Source organism: Nannospalax galili, unplaced genomic scaffold (genome assembly GCF_000622305.1).
Source record: "Nannospalax galili isolate Female #2095 unplaced genomic scaffold, S.galili_v1.0 scaffold930, whole genome shotgun sequence".
In the NCBI taxonomy this organism is placed as follows: Eukaryota; Metazoa; Chordata; class Mammalia; order Rodentia; family Spalacidae; genus Nannospalax; species Nannospalax galili.
Window position 1 is genome coordinate 686,544 of NW_008329328.1, and position 23,673 is coordinate 710,216.

A 23,673-nucleotide genomic window follows, 5' to 3' on the forward strand; every position below is an offset into this window, starting at 1 on the left:
CCTGGGCTGCAGGGGGTAACTACTACACTTGACTGAAGCACCTATGCCTCATAGAAGCAGTGACCATATATAGACTACATGGGAAAACACCTCTGACCCAACTTTCTCTTTAATATTCTCCTCTGCCTTTAAAAATAATTGCCATTATCCCTTCATGATGGTCTTGTCATAATTCACAGGTGGTAGATTATCCTCAAAAAGTAACAAGTCAGTGTTTTTCGTCATAGGAAGGACTATTCGACCCCTTGTAAGACTGGGGAATCCCTTAGGCTGATCACATAAAACGCAGACCCCCTAGGTTTATTTTCTAGGGAGGTTTCTTTACATATCTGAGTTTACTGGTATCCTGATGAGATAGAGAGTGGTTTTGACAAGGAGGCCACTAGGATATGGGATAGTTAATCTTCACTGTAAACATGATAAGATTTGAAATCATCTGGGAGACACACCTCTGCTGTGACTGTGAGGATGCTTCCAGAAACATTTACCTAAGGAGGGAAAACCCAACCCTGAAAGTGAGTAGCATCATTCAATGGACTGGGGTCTCAGACAGAAAAGAGGTAAAAAGGAAGTCAGGTGAGCACCTGCATCATCTTTCTGATTCCTGCCGATGGGTCCAATTTGGCAGGCTGAACGTTCCTGCTGTCTGTCGTGCGATCCTGACATGTTGAACTGTGCCCTCAAACCATAAACCCGAATAAACCCCTCTCTCTTTTTGTTTGTTTGTTTGTTCTTGTTGTTTCCTTTTTGGCTAGGTATTTGGTGCAACAATGAGAAAAGTGGCTAATATGTGATAGGCCAAATGATTATCCTGTCATTTCATTTGAACAGAATGATAACTCACTAGGAATCAAGAAAGAAAATGTGACACTGTGGCCTTGCTCTTAGGCGCTGTAGTTACACATGCCCTCACTTTCCCACATAATGACTGCTGGTCTACCAGAGGTCTATCCACATGAAATGAAATCCTGACACGTGAAGGACCCTATGAGCACCCCGTGGCTATGAAAGCCATATGACCATTACTAACTGTCAGTAGGTTTACCTTCCAGAGCACACACAACAATCAAAATTTACTTCTACAAATGCCTTACACAATTGTAGCGTTTGGTTTGTTTTAAATCTCTAAAATGCAGAGTTCTACAATTGATATTTCACAAACCTTTAACAAGTTGATATCGGTAATCTTAGCAAAAATCTTAAGAACAAAGCATGAAGGAAAACTCATGCACCAGAGACCAAGGTGTGCTTCATCACAGCACCCTCGAGAGTGTCCAGCACAATGTGTCCGAACCACACAATGAAGGCCATGGGACAGAAGTAAAATTACAGCTTTATCATTACGTTTCCCTACAGAAACACCGGTGCTCCAAGTAAAATCTCTTCACCAATGTAAGAAAACAATCCAGTTCTTTACTTTAGTTGAACAAACATATGATGTCATTCTAGAAAAGATAAAAATAGAAAATCTAAGAAGATCTCAGACTTATCTTTCTGGGCTACTGTCAGATAAAATCAGGATCAGGAATAAATTCCACATACATATATTTTCAGAAAATCGGGAAAAGGGAAATCCTTTGTTATTCACTCTTAAGCGAGTCCTACAGAATCAGCATGGGGCTCTCTTCATTTTTACCTAACACCCGTATCTTGCCAAAAATCTACGGCTCGCCTGTAATAATAGCTTCAGATGGAAAGAGATTGGAAACTGCACTAGCCACTCTGTGGAACACTCTGAAGTCATGCATTAGCCAGTAAACTGCCAAATCCCTTCTTCGGGAAAAATTTTTTTTTTTTTACTTACTGCACACTGTGTGGTGAGTTCCAATGGAGCCCAAAAGAATTGCTATGGTGATGAAAATTCATCTTCCACACAGAGCAGAAGCAGATGCATGCTAACGGCATTCCCTTCCTAATTGCCAATTAACACTTTCATCTGCCGTTTAAACATCCTCGTGGAAAAACTATTTTAATAATAAAAATAAAAACTGAACAAATTCAAATAGAGAATATGGTTTGAAGCACCCAGAATCTCAGTGACTGACCCCTTCTCACCACACAGCTTAATGACTCGGGAGAAGGTTTTCACTGGTGTCAGGCAGGCTGGCTGCTCCTCTGCCAAGCTTCAGGTGCGGTGCCTTTGTATCTCACATTTCCCTAGAAGTTCTCTTCTTGGCAATGTTGACACCCACATCACAGAAGGCCACTAGCCTCTCGCTAAGGAAAGGCATCACAAGGTATGTTAGCGTGGACTCTTCCCAGCGCAATCCTGAGCATTTTCTTTGCCCAATGCGCAGTTTTGCCTTCATCAGCTGGCCGTTCTCACTAACTGTATATCACATCTCATTTCGATACAAGACAAATTTATCTGTACCCGTAGCGCTCCCTCACACCCTCTGGCAAACACCAGGACCACAGCGCCTTTCCTTTAAAAGCTACTGAACGCATTAAGCAAAGACTTCCTTTTACCTTGGGTGTGGTCTGAATGCTCCCTGCTAGGATGCACGAGTTCATTTGGAAGTAATTGTTCCTGCAGGCACTGAGAAGCCCCTGTTCCCGCAAGCATTGATTCATCACATAAGGGAATGAGCAAACCAGTGACTGAGGTGGGAAGAGAGTCTGTTACTAAAACAACACAGGCACACACACACACACACACACACACACACACACACACACACACAGAACTGGGAATTCTAAAAGGAGTAAAGCAGAATCCTCCCTGAATTGTAGAATTTTTTCAACTCTGAAAGATTTGTTTCCACAATTTATGCATTTGGAACTTCACAGTAGGTCACACTGACTGCTGTATGCATGCCCCCAGTTATTTTCCCACATGCAGCCCAATTATGTAGTCTGTGAAAGGAAGACAGAAGCCAGATTGTACAGCAAAGAGGCTGATTGAAGGCTCTGGCAGCTGCCAGTCTCGGTGACCAGTCCATCACACTCACAGAGAACATTCAGAGGCACAAATACAGGCAAACAGAGTGTAAATAAAGAACTGGAAAACACACCATGATCACTTTAGAAAGATTAGTCCTTGGTATATGAACAGCATGCAATAATAGAGGAACACCCATAGTGACTGCAGCTTTTGCTGTTAACAAAATTAGCTCTAAAATAAACCAAAGAGCTGTCAAAACAAAATCCCCTTCCAGTGTTCCTGGAAGACAGTGACTATCCTGACTGCCAGTGAACAAATCTCAAATCTTTCACATGAAATTGATTGTAGTCATCAGCTTTCAGTATTTCTATTTTCTCTCCAAACCTGTGCTAGCTCTGTGTGGGCAGTGGAAGACGTAGTGTTGAAAGAGCAGCTGTACGCTGAAGGCAATGGGATGAACAGTTACAGCCCCTGAACATTTTCAACACTATCAAAGCCCAAATATATGACAATCATGAGTCAAATAAATATTGAAAGCAATTCTATTAAGAAGTGAGAAAGCTATTGCAAATAACAGTACCTCTTGACCTAGAAATGCTTTAAGAATATTATAGCTGTTATAGCACCAAATAAAATGTATGTAGACCCAAAAGATAATGTAATAGTCTTCTGCTGCCAAAAAGCTTTCATTCCAACTGTGAATATAAAACTGGTGTAGAAACAACAGAGCTACAAATTGAAAAACGTTAAAAAAAAAAAAAAAGACACACCCACACTCTAATTCTCGAACTTCAGTGGACACCTAAACCAACTGGGGAACATTTTAAAACTGCAGTTTCTGAGTGGGGACATCAGGACTGCAGCCTCTGATCCTATATTTTCAACAAGCTTCTTTCTAGGTCTTGTCCTGGTGCTAACCTGTGGTATTTGAATAACAGAAGAAGGCAGTGAGATTACAGACACTTGGAGGGGAGTTGTTCAAAAAAGTGGCATTTGGGCTGCACTTGGAATGGACAGATAGTGTCCTGTTAGATTGAGAAGTATTTACTTGGCAGATGGAAGAGCTTTAGGGAAGGCGCTTATCAGAGCAGCAAGAGGGCCACTCTGGGGTGATCTCAAAGCTTGGGTCAGGGTCAGAATACTGGCTGGAGCAGCTCCAAGGACTTATGCACCTCACCTGAGGAACACAGATAAGAAGGGTATAGACTCACTGGGGATTATTTAGACTCAGAGTGGGATGTTCATAGCTCTGTCAGACCAACAATCCATGCGTGCTACTCTTGTTTGTGACTGTTGTTTTTCCATCTCATAAAAATAGCATGAATGAGAATAAAGGTTCATGAGACCAGAGAAGCAGGTTAAATCCAGATCATCAAAGACCTCGAATCAACATATTTTAATGTCATGCAGTGAGGACTAGGGATGGAGAGATACATACATGTATGCTTCTGTGAGTGAATAGACCAAACATCATAGGACCGGCCACCAAGTCTTAGAGACACTCTGGGTCCCGGTGTGTGGCTCTTCAGCATCTCTGGCTTCTCCCCCATGGCCTTTTCTTGTGCCCGTTCCCTTCTCCAAATCTAAAGCAGTGCTCAGGCCAGCTACACAAATTTGGAAAAGGAAGTATTCCAGCCCCTATCTTTTGCTCTACTCTGTCTTCTTGAAGCAATTTAAAACACAAGAGGCAATTGAACTAATCTATTATTTTGTTACTTTTCTCTATCTTTCGGCTAGTTTTCTCCAATATTTTTTCTTAGTTTGTTAAAAATAATTATTGGTGTGAGAGACTATTCCAGTGACAGAAGCCACAGTTTTTCTAGAAATGAAAACATAAAGCCGTGCATTGCAACAGCATTTGTCAGCCATCTGGTGAGTGACACATATAACTTCAAAGAACACATGAATTTAGAATAATTTCTGTAGAAACCAATCTCATTTGGCCAGCAAGTAATGGCCCTGATCAAAAAACCAGGTCCTAATCTTAGGTGATGAGATAAAAGAAAATTCACTTGAGAAGCAGAGGGGTTAGAGTACTGACTGTGATTCTAACTGCTTTTCTTCTGGTCAAGAAGGGCCATTAGGGTCTCTCCATCACCCTAAATCTTTTGTAAACAGGAACTTCCAATGATCTTTTTCCTACCAAGGGATGTAAACTTCCCTGCTCGGAAATCTTTTTCCAAAAGAAAGTTAAGGTGTGCTGAAGTTTACAAGAGACAAACACAACTCAAAAGTCTCTTCATCCTCTGGAGTTACTGATGACTGGGGAAAAGACACACATTCTTTAGCTTTCTTACTAAACGAGTATTACTGCAATTCCTCTGAGCCAAAAGACTCTTGAGATAAGTAATAATTTCTCTTCCTAATGTGAGAAATAAGCTTAAGAAAAATAATAGATGAGTCTTCTAGAAGTTTGCCAAGAAATGTGTGACAGAGCAGATCAATGGCCAAGGGTTTTCAGGCATATATTTGTCTGTTCTTAAGCTTTGTGCTTTATCACAGAAGGTAATAAAGTTCCATCCATTTACCTTCAAAAGCAAATGGGGCGTGCCAAGCACCGTCTATGCTGTGGGAGACACAGACCCTACTGTCAGCATGGTTTATGGTTTCAGGAAGAAGACAACTTCACAAGTGACACCAAAGGGAGCAAAGTAAAGGGGAGTGAGGGGCTGATGGGAAAAGAGATCAGCAAAAGATACAACGACATTGACTATGTTAGGGTTTCTAAAGCTATTACACACACCTTTCAACAGAGACAGTGCAGCACGGACACAGGAAACTATTGTTGAATGACTGCACACAGGTAGCTAAGTTCTTAGTAAAAAGTACTTATCTTCAAAAATATCTAAAATAATGTATGAACTTTAGGTTGGTGTTTGAGTTCATCAATTTATTAATTATACTAATAGAAATAATGGTATGATTTCAGAATCTGACTCAAATCCTAAATCAATCCATTATTAACTAATGACCTTAACATGTTAGTTAAATTCCATGAACTTAATTTCTTCATTTGTAAACTGACTATAATAAAAGCACCAAACTCTATAAGAGCCATGTATATATTAAATTAAATGATATTTAAGACCCCAAGTATATAGTCCCACACATAGTGATTTGCCAATAATACATTTTCCCTCTTTCTTTTTGGAATAAATATTCAGCAAAAATCTCAGACTGATATAAATATCATAGTAATATATTTATATTCTTTTAAAATATTTTATTAGTTTTATGTAAGTGTATTGCCGCATACATGTTAGTATACCTGTGTCACGCAATGCCTCCAGAGGTCAGAAAAGGGTGTCAAATTCCCCAGAACTGAAGTTAAGGATGGTTGTTAGCCGCTAGGTGGGTGCTGGGGATGGAATCTTGGTCCTCTGCAAGAGCACTCTTAACCACTGAGCCATCTCTATAGCACCTTATTTATATTCTTTAGCACCTTATTTATATTCTTTTCCTTTTTCTTTCCTTAGTAGTTTTACTCCAAAGTTTCAGAAAGGCAAATTTTTAAAAACACCACTCACACTGAAGTTTTGTTTTGAACGAAGGTGTTTGCATTTGCAAAAGATTAACTGAGTTCATAAGGACTTAACAGGTAACTTACATTACATTGGGGTGGTCTTTTCTTTTGATTTTACTTTAATTACAGTAATTTTCAACCACTTTACAGCCATCACTAGCCTATGTGTTCTCAGTATGTGGGAAACAAAACCTGGCAGTCTTCTATGAAGACAGGATTAATAATGCCTCTCTGGAACATCCCTGCGTCCCTGGGCTTAAAAGTAGCTGCTCTCGGTCTATTGAATGAGTGCTTATTGTATACCTACCCTGAATAAAGTGGTAAGAAACACAGGTGCTATGTGTCAACAATCAAGGACTAGAAGACAAAGGGTGAAGCATTTCCATTCTGCCATCCAGACTTGCCCTAGTTAATAGTAAATCCATAGGTGCAGCCATAATTTAACCATCCTCTGCAGAGTCTCTAATCTCAGGAAGCCACATCGGGCAATAGAAAGCTCCCTAAGTCAGAAGCAGACCTATTTCAAAGGCCAGACATTAAGAAGTAATATAGAAGATGATACGATGAAAATATTTTACTTTTCTTTTCAAGGTATATAGTGAAATAATAATGTTGTATATAAGAAGGAAAAGCTCCAACTTAACAAAATAGCAGTTTATCTATAGGTTTTTTTTGTACAACATGAAAAGAGATCAAATGAGTAATCCTCCTGCCTGAAAAGGTTAGCTTTACATTCAACTGACTCACAGATCAATACAAAGTCACCATTAAAGACTGACAAGAAAGTCTCCTTCATTTTCATAAGCAAACTAAATTATCTAACACTGAGATTTGTGAAAATTCAATAAAAATATAGAAAGGATGGCCCCAGCTTGAGCTCACTATCCAGTGAGCTCTCAATTATGTCTCTTGTTCCAGTTTTACACTGAGTAGTATTAAAAGTCAGCACACGTCAATGATACAGTCACTCGGGCTAAAGATGCTCCAAAGCGCTTTCTTGAAACTCAGCATTTTGATTTCTCTTTATTTCCTGATCAAATTTTTTTATTTTAATTTCTCTGGCTTTAATAATTGTGTCTTTGAAAGAGACTATATTCCCACTTGTGCTTCTGTTCATTATTGTCTACAAGGAAACAACCTGTTCCCTTCAATCTTCTGTTTATAATTACTAACGAATTCTAAGCAAGCACTTTTTAAAGAAACCTTTGTTTTTAACACAACAGTACTATTTTATTCAAAAATAAACATCTGCAATGTTCCATTGAGGAAATAGTTTAATTCCATAAGAACGTCTTACCCATCTGAGTACACACTGGCACTCATCTAGTTACCTGTGAAGGGGACACGGAGCTGCAATCAGTACACCTCAGACTCCAGCGTGCTGCCCACACTGCATCATGCTCAGCTATATATACATGTTTTTGTTTCCGTATCAGCATGACTGTGTAGGAGATGAGTAAGCTTTCAAATACGTGGAAATAAGTTCTAGAAGTTCTAATGGCATTCAACTAAGCGGCCTGTAGGCATAAAGGAATTCGAAACACAAAAGATCGCTGTTGCAGTGCAGAGCTGATAAAATGTTTTGTTCTGAAAATAGAATACATTCTTTATTTCCACAGACATTTACTGCAGTTTATAATGCATCTTTTAGTATCTTAATTAGCATACTAGTAAAATGTCAATTTTCCTACAGGATTTCAAATATCACTTAAATTACTTAAAAAATACTAGTTGTAGAGCCTTTAAAAACTGATACAGGGCAGTTGTACTTATGAACCCACAGCACTTATGACAGCAATCTTAAGACCTGTGCAAACCCAAGCCAGGCAGTGGCCCAGCATGGATGGGGGAGGTGGCCAGGAATCTGTTGGCATTTGGTGGATGCTTGAAGAGGGAAAGTCAGTTTTCCTTACTGGTATGATGCCTGATAAGTTGACCAGACTCCAAGGGATAGACTCACACCCAAGAGTACTTGGGAAATACAGACTAGATTCTATAGGCCTTTAAAAGAAATGCAAAGAATAGAGAACACAAAGTTGGAGAGGTGGTAAAGAGGGAGGGGAGAGGATAACAGATCTGAATAATGATCAAAAAAACTGTTTGAAATTCCTGAATAAATAAAAATACTTTTTAAAAAACTAATGCAAGAAAAATACAACAAAAGTCATTTAATTTGTAACCTTGCCCAACATGCAGCCTTCTGCCTAGCCAGTTCATCTTCTCAGAGCTCGGTTACGGTCTTGACTCAGTTAGCTTTATTTTCTTGATCTTTTTCCTCACTCATTTCTTGTTCTGCCCAAAGCAGTTTCAGACCTGTGTGGAGGCATCTAAGAGTCTTCCTCTCATCTAAATACACTGTAGCAATGTACCATCTGAATACTCTGCCCCATCCATCAGTGATCCATAAAGTAGTATTTATTGAATTATTTATAACCAGAATAGGCAAAAAACATATCCCAAGGTAGATTCAGGATGTCAGATGCTTTCGAGGACTAAGTTCAGGTGAGATGATTGAGTATGTTACCAACTTTTATGCCACTATAATACAAATGCCTAAGGAAAACGCTTAAGTGAAGGAACATTAACCTTAGTCCCCAGTCTCAGAGGGTGTGATCTATCACCACTTGGCCCCATGCACTTGGGCAGAACATCATGGTGCTAGGTTACTGCAGAAAGTTATTTAACTTATGCAGACAGGATGCACACAACAGAACTATAAGGAGGACCAGGACACAATATGGTCTCCATGGACTCCTGACTTTTCACCACTCCCATCATAATGTCATCAGATCCATTCATTAGGCAAGAGCCTTCATGAATGCTCTAAACCTCCCTGGAAATGTCTTCAAACACATAGTTCCCCAAATCCCAGAGATGTACTTTACTAATCTCCTAGGTGTTCCTCAATCCAATCAAATAGACAATTGAGATTAACCATTAGACAGAGGCAGAATCAAAGTGGGACAAAAGAGAAGCTGCTCTGGGGCTGCAGACCCCTCAGAGCCTGGGCTAAGTGAGTAGGGAGCTCAGGGCTTCCCTAATGAATATGTCTCCTAACATGTGGTAGTATAAAGTACTTGCAATAACAACAGCTCACATTCAGCCAAAGGAGTCGGTGATTTACCTGTGTGGGCTACCCAGGAATGCTATGACCCAGCAAAGTACCATTCTGCGGATGAAGCAACCCCAGAAGAGGCATCAGGTAGAAACTGCCAACCGTATATCCTAGAGCTCAACAAGATCTTTCTCTAAAAAGGCGCCATGTACCTATCTCTGTGTCCAGCACAAAATCTACATTTGGTACTTCTCTTTCCACAGTGATAATTGAATCCTAAGCCTTATTGACATAACCCTTCATTTAAGTTTCTTATATGACTAGACTAAGAAATATAATCTGTATCAAGCTCAGGAAATGGATCCCTTGCACTTAACAAAGGTATTTAAAAGTTCCTTTATACTGAAGTCTCTTCTCCTCAAAACTGGAGCTGTGAGCTGGAGCTGTGATTCCCCTCCTGTGAGCTAGAGCTGTGGTCCCCTCCCAATGAGCTAGAGTTGTGGTTCTCTCCTGTGAGCTGGAGCTCTGGCTCCTCCTATGAGCTAGAGCTGTGGTCCCTTCCTGTGATCTGAAGCTGTGGTCCCCTCATATGAGCTGGAGTTGTGGTCCTCTCCCATGAGCGGGAGTTGTGGTTCCCTTCCTGTGAGCTAGAGCTGTGGACCCCTCCTGTGAACTGGAGTCCTGATTCCCTCTCATGAGGCAGAGTTGTGGTTCCCTCCTGTGAGCTGGAGCTGTAGTTCCCTTCCTGTGAGCTGGAGTAGTGGTCCTGTCATATGAACTGGAGCTGTGGTCCTCTCCTGTGAGCTGGAGTTGTGGCTCCTTCCTGTGAGCTGGAGCTGTGGTTCCCTTCCTGTGAGCTAGAGCTGTGGACCCCTCCTGTGAACTGGAGTCGTGATTCCCTCTCATGAACCTGAAGTTGTGGTTCCCTCCTGTGAGCTGGAGCTGTGGTCCCCTCATATGAGCTGTAGCTGTGGTCCTCTCCCATGGGCTGGAGTCCTGGTCCTCTCCTGTGAGCCAGAGCTGTGGTTTCCATCCTGGGAGCTAAAGCTGCAGGCCCCTCCTGTGAGATGTGACTGTGGTACTCCCATAATAATATTGACTCCCAGTCCCAAGAGGGATGATTGGAGTGGACTGTGCTGGACCAGGTGCTCACCCATTGCTGAAGATTAATGCAGCTTTCAACTCTCACCAGAGACATTTCCTTACGCAGCAGATGGTGATTGACACCAAAACTTACATCTTTCTAATGTGCGAGGAGGAGGGAGCTGCAGAGCACTTATCCCTGAGTGGACAGCCCCTGTCAGGATTCTGGAGCACAAAGCTTGGGGATCAGGGCAGAGGAGGAGGTGGAAAGATTGTAAGACTCAGAGGTGGTGGATGTCCATGGGGGCAGGGTGGAGTTCTCCAGACAGCTGGTCAGTTACTCATGTGAACTCACAGCAATGGTGACTGTATGCACAAGTCCTCTGAAAGCTCCAGTGCATGGACCCACACTGGAGAACATATGGGGATTCAAGACAGACTCTATAGGCTTCATTATACAGAGAGAGTACACTGAAATGGGGGGGGTAATGTGGGGAGGTGTGGGTGGGAGAGGGGATATAAATGTCATCAAATTATATTGGATGGAAATCACAAAAATTCAATAAAAACGCAAAAAAAAGAAAAGTTCCTTTGAAAAGAAAAAATTATTTCAAACGTTTCTCTTCTGTCCCCAGGAATGGGCATTCACAGCTTAAGATTTGAGTTCCTTGTTCAGAGATGGTTTTTTTTGGGAGGGGGGGGGCTCTTTTTTTCATGTGTCCAGATGATGCCTTCACCTTACTGGATGCTTAGGGCCTCTAAACATGAAGAGCAGAAAGCAGACGAGCGCTGCCCATTCGACTGCCCTTCATCCGCTGTTCGTTAGGCAAGAGCTGACTGGGGCGCCCGCTCTGCTCTTCTGCGTTTTTGTGCTCTAAGCTCATCTTGGGTCTCTAAACACCTCGAGAATTCTACAGCTTTCTTAAATTTCTTTCTCATTTTTGTTAAAGTGTTAGAAGAGAAATATTTTACTTAAAAAAAAAAAACAGACATACAGGCTGTAGAGATAGTGCGGCAGTTGAGAACACTGACTGTTCTTGCAGAAGACCCAGGTTTGAATCCCAGCACCCACAAGGAAACTAACTGTCCATAACTCCAGCTCCAGGGTATCTTACACCTTCTTCTGTCCTCCATAGGCACTGCACAACCGACATGACATTCTGTAATGGGTGCACTTACACACATGCAGGTATAACACTCGTATACATAAAATCAAAATAAATAAATCAAAAAAGCAAATGTACCCTTCTTTCTTGTACCTCTCTCTCTCTCTCTCTCTCTCTCTCTCTCTCTCTCTCTCTCTCTCTCTCTTTCCTCCCCCTCTCATTCTTTTACAACAAATAATAGAATATGTTTATGGGGGGGAAGAGAAAACAAAAAGTATGAGCATCTCATTCTATTACAGCAAGTACTAGAATAGGTTTATGGAGGGCAAGGAAACTCAAAATGAATGAGTTCTGACTGGTCACTGGAAAATAATACAGCAAAGTGATTTCATGGGAGTGTCATGGATACACAGTAAACATAGAACAACAATAATAATAACATCTATTGTTGTTGTTGTTTTAAAGCTAGCAAAACAGAAAAAGCAGGTCTGAGGTCTAGATAATACCCACATTGTTCCACTTGGCCCTGTGGGTAGGATGAATGTCATGCCTGTGTTCCCATGATGTGTCAGTAGAGTGACCCATGCATTTATATTTTAGCCTGGAGATAAGCAGGATTGAGTGATCACAAGGTGAGTTCACTTCGTGCAGCTGCTGCCCACTGCAAATCTTCCATATCTGTCTACCCACTGCTGCCCAGAATATATCTCTATGGTAATTGATCCACTTTAAGAATCACTCCCATCTGTTCTCTGCTACAAAGATAGTTACTTCAAGAGATGTTTCCCTTTGCCTGGTGGTGGAGGAGGGCAGTGTCGATAGGGGCTGACACACCGTTAGAGAGAAGTCACCTCTGTGTACTTTCCATTTGTAATGCACCACTGATGTGTTTTGGAAATGTTTGTGTTTAGATGATGTTTTCTTCATCTCCCTGAGCCAGGAGGTCTTGTTAGAAAGTGAAACTTCAAAAGTGACAAACTGCTCTGATCATGTCAGGGTGGTTTAGTTGCTAGGGAAACCACTTTAAAAGGAGAGACAGATCCTATTTGTGAATTTGTAGCTGAGAAAAGAAACAGATGCTAAGTTTCTGAGTGAGCCTAATTTCTTTCAGATCATTGGGGGCTCATGGGTGGCAGGAATGGGGGATGTATTGTTTTAGACCATAAACATACCAAGATTACCCAAGTCATTTGGAGATCTTGTTAATGTTGTCCGAAGACGCTTTCTTTGTTTGAGCTTTGGAAATATTTTTTAAAAAATGCAAAGACACGGCAAACATATTTCCTGGGACACTAGCAGGGTTGAAGAAAGTGAGCAGACCTCACCAGCAAGCTTCGCATAGGTGAAGGCTCTGATAGACGCTGATGATGGGATCCGAGGAAAAGCAAAAGTAAAAACACTCCACGAGTACTTTCAAGAGCATTTTCCAGAAGAAGAATAATATGTGAAGAGATGAGAGACTGCATTATGAAGATGTAGACAAGAAAAAGCCAGAGTGGCTTCTCAAAATAGCCCTGCACTGGGTGAGGAGGGCTGAAACAGAGCTTTGTTCTCCTATCTTACAGCAGCTTTCAGATCCTGATCATCAATTTTTAAGAAAAAAAGAGTGGTTTTCTTTACAATTTTTCTTTTCTTTTAAAAAACGTTTTATTGATTTCAGAATTTCATACAATGTGTTTTGATCACATTCAAACCCTCCTCCCCCACCCCATGGCTCAGCAGTTAAGAGCCACATGGCAGCTATGAACCGTCCTTAACTCTAGTTCCACGGGAATCTAAAACCCTCTTCTGACCTCCACGGCATTGCACAACATGGGTACACTCACATACATGCAGGCAATACACTCATACACATAAAATAAAAATAATAAAATATTTTTAAAAAGAGAAGGAGAAGTATTAAATGTTAGCTTTCTGGGCAATATAATAAGTGGTTTCTATCCTAGGCCATGGTCACTTATGTTTGGATCCAGACTAAACTGTCTCTTAACCCTTAAAAAGAAATGGCTTCCATAATAAGATAAAATAATCCAAAATCTATAGCTAAAAAAATAATTTATTCTTACTAGTATTTTCATTATCATCAGCATTATCATTATTATTAGTGCCATCACATCACCACACCACCACCACATTGGCATCTTGTTATCTAAGTCACCAGTCATAACTCCTTTCTTTTGTTTGTTTCCATGTGCTAGAAATTATAAATAATAATTAGGTAATGCCCAGGACTGGCAAATATTTCCTGAAGGGTTAAATAATAAACATTCTGTGAACCACACACTCTCCATCACGACTCATCTCATTGTAAGGAAAGCACAGCCATAGAAATATGCCAACGAGTGGAAAGCCTGTGTTTCAGAAGAGCCATGAGCGTGGTGCATCACAGGCTAGGAGCAGAGCAAACCCATGTGCCAGTGTACATGCTCAACCATGGGGATCAGGCACACTACTGACTTCCTCCAGGGTAGTTGAACATTCCTTCTGGGGTGGCCACAAATCATTATATAAGTATCAAATGCTAAATGTTTTGAATTTGAAATTTCATTTGTTCTTAAAAGACTACAACTTTGGGCTGCTACTGAACCATTTGACCTTAGATAAGTGACTTCACATGCACGGCCAGGTCCCAAATTCCCATCTGTGAAAGAGCTGTTGGCCATGATAAGTGCCCTCCAATAAGGAATTACCCCTGCCAGTGGTTAAAAAGTAATTAGAAAATATTTGACTAAACTCTATTTCAGAGACTGTTTCATATTTCTAGAAAAATACATACTCCTGAGGCACGTAGATCTCTGTGAGTTCCAGGCCATCCAGGGCCACATAATAAGACTGTCTGAAAAAACTTAAAAAAAAAAAAACAAAACAAAACAAAGCACTCTTGTACTTGTGGTTTATACATTTTAAAATTACTGGGCAAGTTGACCTGAGAACTCTGTGAAATTTTAAGATTCAATAACACTGTAAGTCATCCTCACCATAATGAAAGCACTCAAACCACACACTAAAGTGATAGAGGGTCAATAGAACTGCAGTTCCTATAACCTTCAGTATCACTGAGTAATGCAATTGCTGAAGAGCTGCACACTCTGTTACTATATCGCTAAGTCCTTTATAATGCTATTTGAATCATCATCACCACACTGTCATAGCACTACTTTTGCTGTATTGCAGACTTATGTAATTCTATATGTATATATTTAAATGGATTAGAATTGGAAAAAATACTATAAAAATTAAGTTCTGTAAAATTCATGCGACTATTGTGATAATACATTCCTAACTATAACTAGAACAGTAAGATCAAATAAGATGTGCATCCATGCCTGCAGGTAAAATGCTCATACACATAAAATAAAAATAAATTTTTAAAAATTTAAAAAAACAAGAGGTTCATACCTTATCCAATATGAGGTCATTTTGAAATGGTTCAACATTTGCCAAAATAAAGTTCCAACCCTTCACCTTTTAATCATCATTTGAAGAATGGCATATAGGCCATTCCTAGGCCAATAATTTTGATTTGCCTTAAAATTGCACTCAATTGGCACATAGAACAATCCAGCCAAAAGAACTTGATATTTTTTCTCTGCTTCAATCCAGAATCCCTAGGGTAAATGCTGCCGAATTTTCAGAACTGGTAGTGTCTGTGCAGGTAATAACCCAAACAGAAAGGACAGGAAAGACACAGAGAATTCCCTCCTGAAATTGAAACCCATGCTATTTTCACTTTTCTGTCTCTGGTATTTGATTCTAGATCCTAGTCAAGTCATGCAAAAGTTCCCAGACTAACAAATTATCAGTGCTTCACTTAGCTGCAATTTCCCTTCAACACTACCTTGGTGGATTAGCAGGAAAAAAAAAAAAAAAAGCCCAGATAGTACCAATTATGATGAACAGAGAAAGGACTCAGAGAAATAAAAAATTAGAAGTCCTAAAATTAGTTAAGTCCAAAAATAGTGATACATAAAATTAAAAATATTAAATTTGTTTTTACTGACTCTTTGCGTATTTCATACAGATCTTAATCAATCTTAATCACTTTTATACCTCCTTCCTCACTGGCACACTCCCATAGCACCCCCACTGGAATTCATCCATCCTGTCATTTGTGTTAGGACCTATTGTGTCAGGTTAGTGTCCCCAGATGTTCCTCGGTGCGAATTCATCTACTGAGATCTGGTCAGCCTATCTAGAGTCCCTCACTTTAGGAAGATCAGCTCTTCCTCACCCAGCAGTAATCAGTTGCCAATATTTCTTCAGCTAAGATTGGAGTCTACTTCCATTTCCCCAGTTCTATGCTGGGATTTTGTCTGCTTGAGTTTGCAGACACCATTGTATGCTGACACCATTGTTGTAGGTTCATATGAGCAGGGTCCCAGAAACTTGTAGGACTCTATTTCCATATGGCCATGCACCACCTCCCTGGGTCTTACAATTCCCCCCGCCCCCCGCAACTTCCGTGATGGTCCCTGAACCCTTGGTGAGTGGAGTTTAATATAGGAGTCCTCTCCAAGGACCAGCATTCTGCAGGCTTTTTATCTGTATACACTGGCTGTTTCTGACCTTTTGTGTTCCTGGCTGTCTGCTGCATGAGGGAGCTTCATAATGAGAATTGAGAGATTCACTAGTGTCCTCTTTACCCCTGTTCTAATGTTCTGTGTCCCTTAGGTGTAGAGGTTGCATTGTAAATGTGTCACTCAGACCTGGGAAATTCATAGACAATGTCTGTGTGTGACCAGTTGTAGTACTTGGTAATAGTCTCCATCTGGTGCAACCAAAGCTTCTTTAATGAGTGTTGACTGAAATATGTATCTGTAAATATAAATATACATCTTTTGTGCCTAATAAGAAATTACATTAGTCTAGGGATATGACAGTCTTGGGGTTTTCTCTACTATGACCTCTCCAGCCATGTGTATTTATTTATGTTTACAGTACCACACTTGAGTTTCCTCCCACTGAATGGACTTCTAGTCCAATCACATAGCAAAATAAAAAAGTTGTAAATGTGCTAAATTCTTACAAGTTCACAAACAGTAGGCAGAGGTATAACTGGACTAGGCATAACTGGAAAGAAGGTATTGAACGATGGCTAGAGCTATCCCAGGGAAGGAGGTCAAGCTCCCCAACCTGCTCCCAGGCCCTGATGATCCAGTTATCACTTGGTCTCCACTGCATGGAAGGGTGGCTATATTTCACTGGAAGAAAAGTTACCATCTGTTGGCGTGCAATGACTTTTCTTCCAGGAGTTCTTGGAAATACATCTTTCCTCTTATCTTACAAGTGTCCCCTGTCCAGATGCCCGAAATAAAACTTTCCCACTCACCATTTCATCTGATACACAAATGCTAAACAATTTCTCTCAATAAAGAATGCTTACATCAAGTGTACTGATAGTCAATAGGAAAGAATACAGCATTCAGTTCAATGATTACTGCAGCAATTAAGGGGCCCCAGCTTTCAGAGTCCTTTAAAAACAATAGCGATTTCATATTACTTGGTTTACAATACTAGTAAGTACCTTTTAAAAAATGTAAATCACCTTGTAACTTTATGAATAGAATATGTTCTCAGGAATAAAATCACAAAGTATAACAGAATACCCATAGACGACATAGACACAAATTATGATGGTTCAACTCATCAACCAAGTGTTTCCTCTGTACAAGTGGTTCTAATCCTAGGTGATTTTGACCGCACCCCCCCCCAGGATACATTTAGTGCTATTTGTAGATATTTGGATTTGTCATTAAAAAGGGTAGAGTTATGCACCTGGCATCTAATGGATAGAAAATAGGGATATTTTGAGACATCCCATAATGCACAGAATAGCCCCCCTAAACAAAGATATAGCTAATCAAAATGTTGACAGTGATGTAACTGAGAAATGCTACAAAACACTATTTCTGTAAGAGAGAGAGAGAGAGAGAGAGAGAAAATGGCTGAAGAAATGTTGCAGTTTGGTTTGTACAAGTGAGATAGAAATTTATACTTAGTTAAATTGAATATTGTTCCATAAGTGCATGAAGATTGCTTGCGAATTTCAAAGTCATGCCTGCCAACTACTGCATTAGCTATGTGTAGGTATGTGTGTGACCTTCTCCCACCCCCCACACTATACTTACAATGCACAGAGTACCCTGCACACAACTTGTGCTCATTGTGTTATGAAAACAGGTTCCCATACCAACCAATTGCTTTGTTAAAGTCGTAATGCTGGTGTTGGGGTGAAGATAGAGCTTTGTGCTACAGAGCTTTTCTGGCATGTTTGAAGCCTGGCTTCAGGCTTCAGCACTGCAAATAGGAGACTGTTTAAAGGACTGATGTCTTCAGTTGTTTTCATGTTGCTGTGACAAAATACCTGACAAAAGCAACTTACAGGGGAAAATGTTTATTTTGGGTCTTAGCTTCAGGACTCCAGTCTATCACTGTGAAGACTGGAGACATAGTAGAGTCTATAACTGTGTTCTTTACAGGCAAGGGGACCAGGGATCAACAATAGCAGCCACAAACCAGGGGTAAATGTAACCTTCAAAAGCCAAGAATATCTATGGTGGGATTTTGTCTGGTTTGACCTTGCATAGAAAAGTGGTTAAGAAATTCCAACCCAACCTAAGGAACTTGTGGCAATTGATGGTTTATGGGATGAGGAAAGACAATGTCTCACAGGCATGGGACTGTTGGTGGTTCCAGTGGATGGACCCACCCTGAAGGACATTTTGGGGACATAAATCAGACTCTTCATAGATGATAGAAGATGGTAGATAGATGATAGTTATATAGATTGATGATTGATAGATAGATGATAGCTACAGAGATTGATAGAAGATAGATGATGATAGATAGATAGATAGATAGATAGATAGATAGATAGATAGATGATAGATAGATGATAGATAGATGATAGACAGATGATAGATAGATGATAGAAGATAGATGATAGATAGATGATAGAGATAGATAGATAGATAGATAGATAGATAGATAGATAGATAGATAGATAGATAGATAGATAGATAGATAGATAGATAGATAGATAGATAGATAGATAGATAGATAGATAGATAGATAGATAGATAGATAGATAGATAGATAGATAGATAGATAGATAGATAGATAGATAGATGATAGATAGATGATAGATAGATGATAGACAGATGATAGATAGATGATAGAAGAATGAGGTCAGCCTGGCTTACAAAGTGACTTCCAGGCCAGCTGGGGCCACAGGGAGACCCCGTCTCAAGAAACAAAAGCAAAAAACAATAGATGCAAGAAAAACACCTGTCATCCCTGTAAGACACTGTCTTTCCCCCTCCCAGCAGCTATCAATTGCCAAATGGTCCTTAGGTTGGGCTGGGATTTCTTACCCACTTCCCCCAAAATGCTTGGATTTTGTCTGGTTTGAGCTTGCATAAGACTCGTGCATGCTGTCACCATTGCTGCGAGTTCACTGAAGGACATTTTGTGACAAAAATCAGACTCTATAAGAAGTATTATATATACAAGTGAGTACATTAAATTGGGCATGGGGCAGGGGGGAAGTGTGGATAGGGGAGGGGATCTAAATACCATCAAACTATATTATATAAAAATCACAAAAATTAAATTCAAAAAAAATTTTTTTAGGTCAGCTGTACAACCTCCAAAATAGTACCCCAGGTGGGGACCGAATATTCAAAACATGAGCTTATAGCGGACATTTCAGATCCAAACTACATTACCCTAATGGGCAAATGAAGCTGTTCCAAATCAAAAGTAAAAAACTAATTAGAACAGAAAATGCAGGATGGCTCTCATGTTAACTAGTTATGGAGATAGAAAAGGCTGAGTTGGATTCCTTTGTTTGTTTGTCTGTATCAGGTTTTTTAGGGTTTTTTTCCCCAATTGGCAAATCATATAAAGGTGTGTGTGTGCAATTTTCCTTTATTCTTGAGAATTTCATACAAGTACACATTGAAATATCATCACATCCACTTATTTCCCTCCTCAAGCTCCCCCTATATATAACATGTTCCTGCCCAACTCTTGTCTTCTTTTTTCCTTAATAGCCCAATTCCCCCCATCCTCCTACAATACTACCCCTTCATACCTTCCCATCCACCCACCTCCCCACACCCAATGCTCTGAGAACATGAAGAAGGAGGAAGTGGGAAGAATGTAAGATCAGCAGCTGGGGAAGAATGTGGGGAATACTCTTTTCTGAGTCATTTTTAATCTAGTGGGTCGAACAGAATTAGTGCTTGTAAGTTATAGTTCCTGTAAGGCACAGAGTGAACATGTCTAAAACATCCTCATAAGGTGGGAATGCTCTTTACGGTGCTCTTTTAAGCATTCCTGTTTAAAGGGCGAAGGGAGAGTAACACCAACAGAAAAGCTGAGGGGAAACTTTAAATATCCCAAGGATCAGATTTCCTCAATGATAGAGAGATGAAGTTTGAGAACTCCTGCTTGTATTTCTACAAGAGCATAAGAAAAAAATACAGAATGAGAAAATAAATTAAAACTGATAGGCCATTCTACTCATTTTACTTTCTCTAAGAATAATCCTTCCAAATTAGGGACAAGGTTGTTTGAAAGGGAAAGAAGTATGTCAGCAAAGATTCATAGAAGATTGGCTGAGGCAGAGTGTGTGGGCACTAAAGGATCTCATTGCTGTGAGCAAGTTCAGCTCTGGACTTAAGACAAAAGCACTGGATCATGTCCAGTTTCCTTTGGAGGCTGTATTGACAGCCTGCTTTTTTTCAAAATCACAATTTTGAAAGCATTTGGCAGCAATCAAAACATGACACTTTAAGAATATAATGAAGTACATTTAGTGCAAAATTTAGTTTACAAAATGCAGTGTTTGGGTTTAATTCAGACTTTAGCAAATACGTCAAGTGTATTTGCTGTTATCTTTATTTTTGTGATAAGGTCTGAGGCCTATTCCTGAGATACTCAAAGAGCCAGGTTTAAGCATTCCGTAAGTGGGAGAGTCTCAGACTTGGACTGAGCTGTGTGAGCCATCCATAAGAACAGAGCTGGCCTAAAATGCAGACCTTTCACCTCACCTGGCCTTGATCAAAATGAATACATATTCAACATATCTGCACTTGTTAAAAGAAGAAATGTAGCCTTGAATCTTACACAATTTTTTCCTGTGGCCTTGAGACACATTATTAATCAGGTAAAATAAAATACCAAGTACTTCAAAATTCAAGGTTAGCTGATATAATTCCTAATGTTGTTTATATCTTGAATATGAATATTTTAGTCCTGTTGACGCTTTATTATGGTAAAGGGATTTTTATTTTGAATAATTGATGTTATGTGATTCAGTGTGACTATAGATGGAATATCTCTATAAATTCACATTTATCTTTTAATTTCTAGATCCATTTATTCTTTCAACTAATTCCCATTTAAGAAATCAGATTTTTTTGAAAATAAATATGCCTATGTTGTACTTTTGTTATGGGAACACAATTTTCTTCTTAAAAACCCACCATAATTGAAGTCTAAGGTTTTAATTTCCTGTTTTTCCATGCCCCCCCCAATAGTTCAACTTCTCTATAAATTTCTTAATGTAAAAATATATTTTAAACTACTGAGTTTCATAAGAATGATTGTAGTCATTTAAAAAGATGGAGAAACCCCCTTGCACATGATCAGTGTCTTCTGCCATGCTGAGGCTAGGCAACTCCAGACTTGATTAGGCCAGGATTTGAAGTCTTAAACCTGAGCAGCATTTTCTTATTACAAATACATCATTAGTAAGAAATTGTCTAAATAGCATCTTATATGGACTTAGTCTGAGAAGTTCAATCCTTCAGACTCTTAAAGAAATATAACAACCATCTTACTCTTTGGCTATATTTTCCTATTGGGTGTTTAAGACCATGCAGTTGGCCCAAATAAACTAATTTATTTTTACACTTAAGGTCAGTTGAGGATCTGGTCCTCAGGGGTCACATGGGCTTGAGAGGAGCCCTGGCTCCTTAGGACTTTCTTTTACCAGTTCCATCTATGTGAGGATAAGACAGAGGTCCGACTTGACCCGGGCTTCACTTGGAAGCATGGAGGAAATGTTTCCTCTGTGTTGACCCTCCTCCTTGCAGACTGGACACTGGTTCAAATCCATCTGGTGGGGTCTCCATGGCCTCCCTGAACAAGAGGACAGGTGACTCACCACAGTTACAGGACATTTTGAGAGGTGCCCCACAGTCCCTTGAGACTTAGTCGACCTTGGAGGGTAAGGAACAAAAATCGTCTCTTTAAGTCCCTCTGACCAGATTAGCATAGGCCTCAAAGTATGGCTATTAAACACCCAAGAAGTTAAGTTACATCAATCTGGTACTTTTAATTACCATGTAATATGTAAATAAACTTTGGGCAAAAACAAAACATTCTTAGATAAATCTTGACTAGACATTTATTTTGTTCCTTAAACTAGTTAATTAAACTATGACCTTAGAAATTTTAAGATTATGTGTATATTATTTCTGTCTTATCCTTTATATATCATAACAAACCTACACAGACCTTCATCACTTTCATAGACTTTCTTTTTTTTTCTATTCTGGAAACATCAAGCCATCATAATCTTCATACTTAAATCCTTGACAAAATATCTCTATTTGTATACCTTTTTAAATCTTCTTCACCTTCCTAGTCTCTTTCTTAATAACTGTGAGACTTAATAATATTAACAAATAAATTTTCCATCTGTTGTGAGAATTCTCTTCCTGGGGATACTAAGCCATGTTTAGCCCCTTTCTCAGGTTGTGATGTCAAACCAATGTTTGATTACATTAAAATTCACCATAGGGAACCAGTGAGTTTACTTACAGAGATGAGTGAGAGGTTACTGAGGGATATGGGTGATCTTACACTGGAAACCCTTTACCCAGCATGGATGCTGACTTTTTATAACCTTATGGGTCAAGTCCTCTCTTCCTAGCCTTCTCAAGATCATATAATATAGTCCTTCCCAAATTCAGGAGACGATTTGTAATTAGGGCAGAATTACATACTGGCTGGATACTCAGGTGAGGGTCCAATGACCCTGCTTACCCCCCCTTTAATGACAGAACACAACCAGCAAGAAGCCCAATTGTGATGTTCTTTAGCAAGTAGGCATAGCTAAGGTGATGAAGATGGAAGTTATTTGGCTCAGAAGAGTGCTGTGCAGCATGATCTTATTAAAAGCATGGAAACCGAATTACACACATAAGATAGGGTAATGAGTTCATATTACCCACGTGCACACTGTGCTTTATGTTCCCAGGTAAACCTTATAGAAAACACAAAACCATTAAAAATCTTTTTTAATTCATGCAGTTCAGAGAGTGTTCTACCAAAACCTTACTTTAGGTTTTGAAGGAATGTAAACAATAGGTAGAGAGAAGCAACTGGTACATAGCAAAACATTATCAAACTGAAGTTCACAACCTCCAGCATAATCACTTAAAGAAAAACTGCTACAACCCAGCTTGGACCTTCAATAAACTTTCTTAATAACATTTACAAACAGATTTACCATTTGTTGTGAGAATTTACTGAGAAATTAATATTTTACTTCATATATACATATATGTATACATATATATATAGAGAGAGAGAGAGAGAGAGAGAGATTTAAATTAACTTGTATGTTTGTATGTTTGAGTAATAGGATTGTTATAGATAAAGATTAAGGAGATAACATTTTGACTTCAAAAAATATTTGTGTTAATTTAGCACTTTTAGTTTATATGAGACTTTACTAATAAGTTGGTATGATACCAAGTGAATTAATTTGGGGGGGTTATTTTTGAGACAAGGTCTCCCTGTGGCCCCAGCTGGCCTGGAACTCACTATGTAAACCAGGCTGGCCTCTAACTCACAGAGATCCACCTGATTCTACCTCCCCAGTGCTGGGTTTAAAGGCATGTACCACTATGTCAGGCCAAGTAAATTAATTTTAAGAAACAAAATTATGTTAACTGTGTATATATATGTATATATATATATATAATTATACAAGATAGATTTTAGT

The 23,673-nt window shown here is 39.5% G+C and overlaps 1 protein-coding gene across 20 annotated transcripts in view; it reads right to left on the reverse strand.

Annotated features, from left to right (window-relative positions):
• The window catches only part of Mlip (muscular LMNA interacting protein), a 304,318-nt gene that overhangs the window by 179,701 nt on the left and 100,944 nt on the right, over positions 1–23,673 (reverse strand). For 17 of the 20 annotated variants that reach the window (XM_029565150.1, XM_029565166.1, XM_008836471.1 and 14 more), the window contains exon 1: positions 2,470–2,585. The exons of 2 other annotated variants lie outside the window; for them this stretch is intronic. In XM_029565150.1, coding sequence (XP_029421010.1) covers positions 2,470–2,574 — 105 coding nt within the window. In that variant the 5' untranslated portion in view covers positions 2,575–2,585. Of the gene's footprint in view, positions 1–2,045; positions 2,109–2,469; positions 2,586–23,673 lie in introns of those variants that run through there. One more of the 20 variants, XM_008836505.1, reaches the window with a different exon arrangement.